A 12,958-nucleotide genomic window follows, 5' to 3' on the forward strand; every position below is an offset into this window, starting at 1 on the left:
AATTTTGTTCGCGAACACTGGCTCTTGATAGTGGTGCAGCAAGTTGTATGATTGTATGCCAAAATTAGTAAGAAGTGTATGATTGTATGCCAAAATTAGTAAGAAGTACATCAATGCTGTACCTGCCCCCAGCCCCCAAATTCCATGGAAGAACTCTAGTTTATCATTCTAAATAGTACCAATGGCTAATAATAGCTTGCTGAACTCTAATAGTTCTTATGCTTTACAACCAAATATCTACATTGCCAGTGGAACGGTTTTAGAGTTGTGAAATTTTCAGTAGATTTATAAATTTTAGATTCTCTAAGCTCATTTAGTCCAAATGTGAATTTATTATAGCGTGTTTCGCTACTTAGAAAGCTTGATGCAATTAATTTTCTCAACTTTGGCTCTAGCTCATTTTTATCTTTTATGCACTTGACTCAGTTTCTTGGACAAGGCTGCCATCCCATTGATGACTGAAATTGAAGATCCAGAAAAATACAGATGGAGACTCTGCACTCGGACAAAAATAGAGGAGATAAAAATCATCCTTCCCGTGATTCCAATTTGGATCACCTTGGTCATTTGTCGTGTCATTACTTCTATAGGAAACACTTACTTTGTATAGCAAGCAAACCACACGACTTACAAGATTGGAAAACTACAGTGGCCTGATTCAGTCATTCTGGATATTTCCAAGCTTTGGTAACTCTTTGCAATTTTTGCAATATTGCAATTCAAATTTCACCAATCTCCCGAGTTCTCCAATCCACGTTGAAAGCTGGTCACCAAAAAATCTGTCAATTATCAAACCTTTCAAATTTGGGTGAGGATGCAGAGCTTCCAACACTTGATTGTATTCACTATCATTATTTCTTGAATTATCTATTTCATTCCACAGTAATCTTAACTCATCAATGTTTGGCTTCCCAATCAGATTTGCGGACTTGGCTTCTTCCTTGCTTTTCACTAATTCAAGGTTACGTAACTCAAGTTGTCCACTGAGATTCTTCAAATTCCTCAATTCTCCAATTTGTCGACCTCTTTCTTCACCAATATTGAAAAATGGCAAAGTTTGGAGAAACTGCAACTGTCCGATCTCCAAAGGCATGATATCACTTGATTTATCCTCGGAGAAAAAGTCAAAGTTCCTCAAATTCACCAAATTCTTGAAATACTTTGGAAACTTTTTCAGTGAGTGACAATATCGAACTATTAATGTCTGCAAATTGTAAAGTTGACATAGAGACTCTGGCAAAGTTTCGATTGAAGTTCTTGACGAATCAAGATATCGCAAATGAGTTAGCTTGCCAATTGATTTAGGAAGCTCTTCGACACTCGATGCCCTTAAGTTCAAAACTCGCAACATAAAAAATGACAACTCCCTATCATTAAGTGATCTGTTTCCTTCCAAAAACAATGTCGTAATACGCTTGAAACTTTCAGTGGAAGGAAATGGCATTTCTTTTTCACTTCTCTCCAGTGCAAGATACTGAATAGAAGACGTTTCCATAAGAACACTACCAGACTCTGTCAACCTTAAAGTTTTGGAATTGGAAATGGATTGCACCATGTCATGCACAAGATCATGCATTTTGCAATTCAAAACATTCCCATAATCATCCTTCTCTGCCTCTTGAAATAAGTTACTATCCAACAAAATGGTAAAATACCTGTTACCAACTTCCTCCATATGTATATCGTTTCTTGGATTTGAATGAAGAAATCCTTCTGCTGCCCAAAGTTGGATTAATTCATTCCTTTCCATTTGAAAATCCTTGGGAAAAATTGAACAATATGCAAAACACTTTTTAAGAGAAGGATATGGGAGATGATCAAAACTCAACTTCAAAATTTCTTTGACGTAACTATTTTCATCTCCGCCTAAACTTTGAAGCCCACTCTCTAAGCTTTGCCATTCATCTGGTCCCTTGTTGTGCAGCATGCCACCGAGAACACTTGCAGCCAATGGTAAGCCTCGGCATCTTTGCGCAATCTTCAACCCTATATCTTGCAGCCCATCCTGCACTTCCCCACCACAAAATGCATTTTCTTTGAGAATGCGCCAACATTGATCATCTGATAATTGTTTCAAGGAATAACTCTGAGGAGAAGAAATTCTGGTGATGTCTACCACCTGTTGCTCACGAGTGGTTACGAGAATCCAACTCCCCATGGCTTGGCTAGTACCTTTCAGAGACCCAAGAAAATCATTCCATAGCATGGACTCCTTATTCCACACATCATCCAAGACCAGTAGGTATTTTTTACCGTCCAATAATGCCATAAGCTGCTTGACTCTGGCTTCCCTATCCTTAGCTTCAGGCTCTTGACCTTGCAGTGATTGTAGAATCATTCCAAACAGCCTATTCGCAATGAAATCCTCCGAAACACACACCCATATTCTTTTGTCAAAATGTTTTTCAATCTCTGGATCATTGAAAACTTTTCGAGCCAAAGTGGTCTTCCCGATACCGCCCACCCTACTATAGGGAGAACGGAGATAGTTTCATTATTATTCGTGGCAGTCAATTGTGTTACTATTGCTGAGACATCATTATCTCTTCCAACAAAACTCGCATCAACAGTAACAGAGTCAGTCTCTCTGTTTATAAATCCTGCTCCACTGGGAGGAGAAAGAGTAGGTGCAGTCTGTGACTGGAGGCTAAAATTCCTTGCTTCTTCATTGATTCTTTTCAAATCCATACTGATTTTCTGAATTTTGTTGGCCATTTTGCAACGAAATGCAATTGGATTGGAGAGTGAGAAGAAGAAGCATACCTTCCTCTTCATTTGGTTTTGGATCTCAACTTTACGTCGGAGCATTTCATAGTTGATGTCATCCAGCAGATTACCAACATCGAAAGCCACAGCTTCAAGCTCCTTCAACCAAAGTTTCACGGACTCTTCAGTCACCTGTTTTTTCTCCGCATCATGAAGGACAGCCTGGATTCGAGTCAATGTTGTCTTCAGCTTCTCCAGATCTTTCTTGAAGCCTACAAACAGGGCAATTTGTTCTGAAGCCAAGTTTATTGCCTTCTCCACTAGAACTTGTACCGTGGGGCCAAGCAATGCATCCGCCATCAGGTCTGTATCTGAGAGTAAGAGAGAATTTGATAGTTTTAAGAGTGTGGAATGGAACCGGGCAATTTGCAACTTTGAAGGTGAGAAAGAGATGAAACCAAAAGTTTACAAGTTTGAATATATTCTTCTTTCTGGAATCGCAGCAGTAAAAAGGAAAATGAAAAGCAACACGCGACAGACAGGAAAGGCATTAGCAACCCACCATTATCACGGAAGGTTTGGATTGTTAGGAGACCCAATCCAAAGAAATTGATAGAAAATTGCTAGCAAATTATTTTGTAAAGCAGAAGACATTTGAGACTGTAATCACAAATAGATCAAAAGCTGATATACCATCCATCTTCATCCTAACGGAGCAAATGCGTGTAGATAAAAACGATTTTCTATGTGGAATCACCAATTTTATTCAGCGTTAAACCAAATGCAAAAACTAGAAAAAGGATGACATTGGTTCAATAATAATAGAAGGTTTCATCTTCTCGTGAGCAAAAACCATCATAATTAGTACCATTAGGTAACTACTATTATAGTGCTAGCGGAAATATATTGCAAACAACAGTAGTGCTTTTGAATTGGAGATTATTTGTAATAACACAGTAGTGCTTTTTTATGAAATGATACATGTAAGATTAAAAAAAAATGATAGGAAATTATATGTATGATATAAGTTGAATAAATTTTAAAATTTTTTGGCAAAATAGCAATTACAACTTTAATTATTAAGTGTAATGCAAAATAAATTACTATGAGTCTGAATCTTCTTAGACTAGGGGGAAGGAAAAAAATTTCTCAGTACAGTTATACCATAACTGAGTAAGCATATGAAATAAAATATATATACATACATATATATATATATATATATAACATCCCAGAAATTAAATTTTCTCCGCTAGCTAGACTATCACCTTGCATTTGAGAGTATTATTTGGTTAAAATTATGCATGCAAATTATTCCATAAAGTAAACAAGATAATTTGAACAATTCTCGAAACAACTATCACTTGTTTTTACCACATTAAAAGTATCACATTTCAAAATAAAATGAGCAATGCGAATGTACCAAACAGACTGGAGGGTTTGAATAAACCTTAAGCCTTAACATGAACAACATCAGAAGCACTTTTCCCAAAAACAGAAAAAGATAAAGAAAAAAAATACAGAAGAACTTTCAATTTTTACCATAAACGCTTGACTTTTCCACAGTGAATCTAAAATACCATTTTATCATTAGCTCTAAATTGAGAAAATACCTCATTAAAATTAATCTCTAGTGCACCCGGTTATGAGTTCTACTTTTTTCGACTTTTTTTACATCTTGAAATACTTGGCACCTCCAAAACAGTTCATTAGTTCATTAGTTGAAGAAACTCAGTGCCATTGCACAATTAAAGTATAACATCAATTGAATTGTTTTTGTGTGTTTTTTGTCAGTTGGGGTTCTAAATCTAGAGGAGGGCATCGGAAATTGGATGGGTTAATCCTGATTTGAAATCTAAATTGATTGGTTTTGTGGGGAGTTGTAGTTGTTATTTTTATGATTATTAAGTTTTGATATGGATGCCTTCAAAATTGTTTTGAAGGGATTATTTGGGCACGCCTAAGCTGTAATCATGAATAGAGCGAAAAGAAAGTACTCAGCAAATTGCATCTTAACTCCAAAACTTTAGTTTCTTTTAATTTCACCATTTTTATAAAGGAATATTATCATTCAATTTGCTCGGATAGACATTATTTACCAAAGTTTATTTGCTTGCATCATTAACATATTTTTCTAAAACTTTTTTGTCCCACATACATCACATTAAAAAAATGTTATAGTATTTTTTTTTCAAACACACTGATTGTTTCTTATCATACAACCATTTTTAGGTACCGACAACTATGTTGGCATTTTTTCCATTCTACTATCAGTAACAAATAACATAAAAATATACTCTTCTATAATTGTTTCTTAATTTTTCATAATTTTTTTTTATCATTAATTGATAATACTTTTCATATTCTCATAAACATATTGTATTTTATTACTTTTTAACTATTAAAAGTCAAAATTCCATAAAAGTTTCACCCATGCTTCGTAGACATAAAACTTCTCTTACGACACTTTAACTTTTCAAACCATTGTTTCAAATTATTCGGAGTTAAGTGAAGTGAAAGGAAATGATTGTCAAACTTGTTACCTCTACAAGTGTGCCCTTACATTAAAAAAAGTCTTTTAAAGAAGGTAATTATAACAAAACTGACAGCTTTAGATTAAAACATCTTTAGTTTATTTGTTATCAATAGGTAACTAAAATAATAATGGACTCTCTTAGAAAGATATGCATCATAATCTCTCATCCTACTTGTCTAGGATTAGGAGATATTATTGAAGCAGGGAAATTCTAAAAGATTATTAAAATCCTATAATGACTCGAATAATCAAGAGACCAAGAATAACTTATTGTGCCATGTATTTTATACATTATTGTTCGATTAAGCATTAAAAGATGGATTTTATCTGATCTAAGAATACAAAAAGCACAATCAAGTGTCTAGTAAATACATGTGAAATTTTAGATTTCATTCATTAAGCAATTATGAAAATTCATAAGACAAAATGGAATTCCATCATATACCCCACGTCAATGCACCCATAATATGAAGAAACTATGAATGAAAGAGAAGATTACCTGATCTTGAAGCAAAAAGATTGGATAGCTTCTCTGTTTTCTCTCTAGCAACGTTAGTGAAGAGAAGTGAGTAGGGCTGCAAATGAATCGAGCCGCTCGCGAGTCAAACTCGATCAAAATCGAGCTCGAGTCGAGCTCGAGCTGGGTCGAGTAGAAATCGAGCTCGAACTCGAACTCAAAATATTAAGCTCGTTAGCTCGCGAGCTCGAGTATATATATAATATTTTTTATTTTTTTTATTTTAAGTATATATATATATATATTTTATTTTTAAGTATATATATATTTATTTTTTATTTTAATAGTAAAATTACATATATATCCTTAATATTTTTATTATTTATTAAAAAATAATTATTTTATTTTTTTAAATAAAATAATTATTTTTTAAATTTTTTTCGAGCTCGGGCTTGGTAAAATTTAGTCGAGATTCGGCTCGATTAGCCCAAAACTCGACTCGACTCGGCTCGTTTGCAGCCCTAGAAGGGAGAGTGATCGAAAATTTAAGTTTTTCCGAGGAATTAAGTGATTAAAATGACAAGTACACAAATTGGTGGCGGTATCAACTTTTCTCTTGGTAATTAAATTGAAGTTGAAGCTTTTCAATAGTCTTTTCCTCTGAGAGAGCAAATGCTGATAGAAGGGACAATAAAAGCAGGATGAAAAGGAAGAAAAGATTCCAAAGGCAATCATTTCTGTGCTTTACTTGGTGTTTGTTTTTAGCCTTTTCCTTACTTGTTAGAAATCGATTGGGTATATATTCTTGTAGTGGCTTGAGGTTTAATGATAGGGTGTCGAGCCTGTGTAATAATCATTACCTACTCCAGAAAAAAAATACAGATTTTATATATAGCGATGAGTAGGGCCGAATCCACAGGGACTGGGGATAACTTATTTCTTTTAGAGTTCGAAGTATGGGGGTTTTTGGAGAATATAAAATAACTAATTAACTAACTAATAAAACAACTAATAGAAATAAACAAGAATTAATCAATAACCAATACGACTCTAACCAAAGGTGCAACTTTTCAGACACGGTCCATTCAACTGATCATCGATGCAAAGATAATTCAATTACTCATTAATAGATTGGTTATAGTTGTCATACACGCGATGAACAACCAGCCTTTCCTTAATTTCTCGATAGTTAAGGTACGACCATTAACTATTCCTCTAACCAAGAAATAACCCTAGATACGACCGTAGGATTTAATTCCCCAATTGCATTAAGATCTAGAAAAGCCCAACCCTACCCAACAAACACGCTACGAGGGGTTGTTTACGTTAGATTATACGTTTCTCTAACATGAAACCAATCACACTAGTCGCCACTGGTATTAATCAATTGAACAATTACGGATTCAATCAATTAATTTGGCATTAGATCATTAAGTTAATTCAAATATCGGGCCCTTGACATTCAAATAACATAACAAGCATAAGCAATTAAATCAGGAAACGCTTAAATACCAATAAATAAAGGAAATAAGTAAAATAATTAAATCTCACAAATGTTCGGAACCGAGTCCTCAAATTGACCTTCGACTAGATGAGAAACTTAGCCATGCCTCATGAGAAAATCTCCCCATAATTTAACTGAGGTCCAGGCCATCAAAGGAGCCAAGAAAGAAAAGAAAACTAAAAACTATCCTAAAAGCCTCCTAGAACTATTAATTATCGCTCTCTGTACATTTGTTCCTTTTTAAAGCCCAAAGATGACTTATGCTTCATATCCGTGGTCCCTGCCAAAATTGAGAATCCAAGTACTCAAAAGAAAGCTCTGCAAAATTCCTGTATTACGTTTTCTCTGGGTAGGAGGACTCTTCGTCAGCAAAAAAGGGAATGGAAGTCCGGTTCTTCTCAGCGATGTGGGCCAGGTCTGTGGAGTATTTAGAAGTCTCCATTTTCTCCAGAAAATATCTCTTTTTTTGTAGTTTTCTGCTCCATTTCCTGAAATTAAATCCAGATACCAAATATAAGTAAATATTAATAATTAAAATAATATTTGGCAAGGACAAAGAGAAAATTAATAATAAAATAATCAACAATTAACAACCTATCATTTCTGTGCTTTACTTGGTGTTTGGTTTTAGCCTTTTCCTTACTTGTTAGAAATCGATTGGGTATATATTCTTGTAGTGGCTTGAGGTTTAACGACCCCTGTAGACGAGCGTACTAATACTGCAATCTATATTCCAAAGGTTTTGTCTAAATTTTTCTGTTTCGGTCCCTTGGATTCTTATGCTTTCTTGTGGCACAAAATGAGTTAAAGTTGTTGCTCCAATTTGAAGGGTCATCCTGTTATTCAGCACCAAAAGCAATAAAAATATCTTTGGCTTAATTCAATAAAAATATCCTAATCCTTTAGGTGAAAGATATGCAAGGGTAAATATGGTATCTGCAACATATTAGTGCAATGGATTACTTTGCCTTGATTCAATTACGGGTGGAAAATCATATAGCCACTTTAAAAGTATAACTCTAAGTTGGTGTAACGTACCAAAATATTCTTATATGTGAGATATCTTAGTTACAAATCATCCCATTTTGAATTCCATGAAACCAAAAAAGAAGGAAAAAAGGATGGACACTGCTATCGAAATAGTGAGAAAACACCACATTGCAATTGAATCTATACTCATTCCAATTCTAGGATTATCTTCATGGAATAAATGGAGGAGAATATACGTTTATTCAAATTTAATGGCAATTCTTGTATTAGCAACCATTTTCTAATAAAGTATACAGTTTCTAATAAAGAATCTCCAACATTTTTTTTAATTTGAACTTCTATTTTAATCTGTAATTTTCCCTAATAGGTTACAGAATTCCATTTTGAATAATTTAACTGCTCCCTTAAATTACTCTCTCCCTTAATGAACATGATAAATATTTCCTTGTTTGCTCCTACCATGTCCCCAAACTTATACCCACATTTTGAGCTAATCCGAGAATATTTAAATTGCTTAGGTGGATTATCTTAATAAGTTTCTCGTGTTAAAAGTTGAACCTTCATTTTTGTCCTTCAGATTTGCAAGTAGTTGATGTCATTGCGTCCGTTTAGGGGCTGACAAGTTAGAGTTGATGCACAAATGTGACTTTTGTGCACAAAAGTAAAATACATTTACATTTGTTAATTTAATGCAGGCTGATGCATCTTTGCCTTTATTGTTTTTTAATGTGAACAATAAGTTGGTGATTGTAAACGTAGCATCTGTTCAAGAATACAAGAAATTTTTAGATTTGGCACTAAAAGTTGAAAAAAAATGTTTTAGATATTTTTTCTTTTCAAGTCATGAACGTTTTCAAAGACTGGATTTTTTTTTTTGGTTCAAGAAGAGAATTCAAACCTTATAAGGGGAAAGGGGGAAAGTGAAGGTATTCAAAGTCGAATCAAAAATCTCATCATCACTTGACTAATGTTCCCAAGACCCAACTATTAACTTATTCTTTCATTGAAAATAAAATAGCTGATTAGATTATTCATTACATAAGAAATAACTAGAGATGGCACTTTTGGATACGATGACACAACATTAACATGACTTGAAAGAAGCTTGATTGAAACACGACATAAAAAAATTAGTCTCATAGTTGGGTAACAAAATAGGTATTTGTAGATCAACCCACGAGTTGATATGATTAACTAATTAGTAACTTGTTAAAAGATAAGAGTTGACACGTTAATCCCAACCTGCCACGTCTTATAACCTAAATGATCAGCCATATTAGAAACTCCTATTTTTACGTTATATTATTATTACTATCGTCATTATAGTGTACTACTATTATTATATTATTTTTCATGGTTGGGATTCTTATTAATTTCTTTAGGTTCCTTTAGAAATCACACCAAATTTTTCTTTTTTTTTTTATGACAATAATAAGACTATCTACTTATAGCTACTAGATGGTAAATAAATCTTGACCACAACCATAATTATCTAATAAAATATTAATTTTGTAAATAATAAAACAACCATAATTTAACTTTAATAAGGCTACTGAAAATTTGATTTGACTTAACTCTAATAAAACTGCTAAACATTTAAGCTTTTTAATATTCTTTTCCCCTGGAGAGGAACTGCTTGAAGAAGCAATAAGACAAGGAAAACGAAACGGGAGAAAAGATTCCCAAAAAAAGGGACCATGTAACATACAGCAAAGACAGTCTATTCTTTACTTTTCTTACTTTGTTCTTTATTTCTATCTTTTTTCAATACTTGTTATAAGTTGATTGGGATTTATTCTTGTATTGACTTGTGGTTAACCGCTCTTGTAGATGAAAAGTAATGCTGCAAATCCAAAGTGATTTACTTTATTCCAAAGGTTTTCCTCTCTTTACCGTATTCCAAAATTTTCTCTTTCGGTTCCTTGGATTCTTATGCTTCCTTGTGGCATGAAATGAATTGAAATTCTTGTCCCAATTTGAAATTCTTATTCGGTATCAAAAGCAATGCTCCAAAATCCTTCAGATAAAAGATATGCAAGGGTATGGCATCTACAAAATATTAGTGCAATGGATTTTTTTTTCACTATTAGTGCAATAGATTACTTTGCCTTAATTCAATTACATCTGAAAAATCATATAGCCATTGTAAGATAGGCCTTGAATTTGGACTGCAATGAAGGTAACTCTACGTTGGTGTGATATCTTAACTACAAATCATCCCGTTTTGAATGTTCCTATGAAATAGTGTGACAACATCACACAATCTACAAGCCACATTACAATCTACAGGTGATAGACCTCAAAATTGTTCCTGACCTTTTTTTTTTATTCACATTATATTCTTATTCATTTAATAGAATTGAATCTATGCTCATTCCAATTTGAGGTTTATCCGCATGGAATAAATGGAGCTGAATATCTGCTTATTTAATTTAATGGCAATTCTCCATTAGCAAGTATTTTCTAGTACATATCTCCAATATTTTTTTAATTGAACTTCTACTTTAATCTAAAATTTCCCCCTATTAGGTTACAGAATTCCATTTTTAAGTAATTTTCCTGCTTCCTTAGAAATTTATTTTCACCCTTACTGAACTTGATAACTGTTTCCTTGTTTGCTCCTGCCATGCCCCTATACTTTTACCGACCTTTTGAGCTAATCCGAAAATATGTAAATTGCTTAGGTGAATCTTCCCAAAACCTAGCTATCAACTTATTATTTCATGGAATAAAATACGTGATTAGATTAGTCCTTGACTTGGAAATAATTATGGTTGGCAATTTCGGATACGATGACTTGCCATGAACATGACTTGAAAGACACCTAATTGAAACACAATAAGGAAATATTAGCCTCACAATTAGGTATCAAAATGGGCATTATTGGATCAACTTATAGGTTGACACAATTAACCTATTAGTAACTTATTAAAATTTAAAGTTGACACGTTAACTCCAACCTATAATACGTCACACTTATAACTAAATGATCAAGAACTCTTATTTTACGTTATATTATTATTGTTATCATCATAAGAGTATTTTACTATTATTATACTATTTTTATGTTTGGGATTATTATTTCTTTGGGTTCCTTTAGAAATCATACCAAAAATTTCAAGTTGTAAATAAATAATTTGACAAAGCTACTTGGCCCTCCCATATTTACTCCAAATTTCTATGGATTTCCTCCTAAACTTACAGTAAAAAATTGTCTAATTCGGACTTTCTTGCAAAATAGACTATAAAAGCCAAAGGCTATAGGTAATTTGCACCCAAATTTCAAAAAAAATAAACTTTTTCAAAAAGAAAAAGAACTGCCCCCTTATATATTTATTTACTCCAAAGTTTTTTTTTATTTTCATCCCATCATATATTATCTTGATAGAAGTTTAGACTATTTAGTTCCTCCTAAACAAAGTAAGGGAGCCAAAGTATATTTATTAACAATAAATTATTTTGAGTGCCTCCTCTCCTGAACTTATAATGAAGATAGATTAGTTCCCTCCTAAATAGATTACTGGTACCAAAATTTTTTGGAGGCCCTTCTTGAATTTATAGTGGAAATAGTTTAGTTGCATCGTAAGTAGAGTACTTGAACTAAAAGGCTTACGATAAAGACTCTTTAAGAATTCACACCAAGTTTCAAGTTCCTTCCAAGTTTTTTTTTTTTTTTTTTTTTCAGGTCTGGAGGCTATTCCCCCAAGTTGGGCAGAGTTTTGCCCCAAAGATACCCAACAACGATAGCACGTGAGGGTCGAACCTGGGACCTCACTGTAACTACAGACGATCAGTCCTAGCCGAGCTACCCATGGGGGGTTCAAGTTCGTTCCTAGTGGTTCCAGGAATATGTTGTTGCCTGATGTATAGTAATTTTTAAATTTTTGTGATGTTTCATTAGTTATTTTTATCTAAAAATTAAAACAAGTCAAATGGATTAAAATGAAACGTGATATCTTAATAATTACTGTACTAGTCATAAAAAAAAAAGAGAAACAAACCGTTTGATAATTTTGGAAATGAGAGCCTAAAGAGGCTGTGTTTGGAGTTAATAGGTACACAAATTTTACTAGATCAAGGGAATGCATTGATACAACTCTTAAATTTTTTTTACTGCAAGTGAGATTTGAACCCTCACTTACAATCTAAGGAAGGATTTAAGACCCTCTCTGGTGGCCACTGAACCAAGCTCAGTGGTTAAAAGTTAGATTGTAGATATATACAGAAAAAATCTGTTATGGTATGCTTTAGGTGACACAAACATGACACAAAAGCCTAAAATGTCGTATATAAGTATCTATCAATTTGACAAGGACAAGATGATGACATGACGCAACAGGTCACATTTACAGCTCTGAAATAGCCTAAGTGGTTGCATTGTAAAACTAGTGTAATGGTTACATTGTTGTGAAAAATATTTGAAGGATTAATTTTTTCTATATTAATAATGTATACATTATTAGTTTTAGATGAATGATAATTATACAAGATTTAAATTTAAAATTCAATTTTTGCACATGTATCATGAATCCAACGGTAATAGTTTATACATTGTCAATGTATATAAGATTTATTCATATTTAAATAGCATAAATTATAACAAGTGACTAAAAATTGATCTAGTAAAGATACTTTATACAATTTATATAATTATTTACATTTGCAATTGTATATCAATTCCTAGATATTACAAATTTCTTTATAGAAAAATATAACAGCATAATTTTCTAAGGACAAAACGGTCAAAGCATTATATACACGTGAC

The 12,958-nt window shown here is 33.0% G+C and overlaps 1 protein-coding gene across 1 annotated transcript; it reads right to left on the bottom strand.

Moving 5' to 3' along the window:
- Window positions 1-658: 658 nt before the first annotated feature.
- Window positions 659-2,338, bottom strand: LOC113766518 (putative disease resistance protein RGA3). The gene has a single exon (XM_027310702.1). It carries the CDS (start codon window positions 2,336-2,338, stop codon window positions 659-661), a length of 1,680 nt encoding a protein of 559 aa, XP_027166503.1.
- Between the last annotated feature and the right edge of the window lie 10,620 nt (window positions 2,339-12,958).

The sequence above is a fragment of the Coffea eugenioides genome, chromosome 3 (assembly GCF_003713205.1).
Source record: "Coffea eugenioides isolate CCC68of chromosome 3, Ceug_1.0, whole genome shotgun sequence".
Taxonomy (NCBI): Eukaryota; Viridiplantae; Streptophyta; class Magnoliopsida; order Gentianales; family Rubiaceae; genus Coffea; species Coffea eugenioides.

Bases quoted from the DNA above. Each gene is read 5' to 3' on its own strand.
- LOC113766518 (XM_027310702.1), bottom strand. From the start codon at position 2,338: ATGATTCTACAATCACTGCAAGGTCAAGAGCCTGAAGCTAAGGATAGG.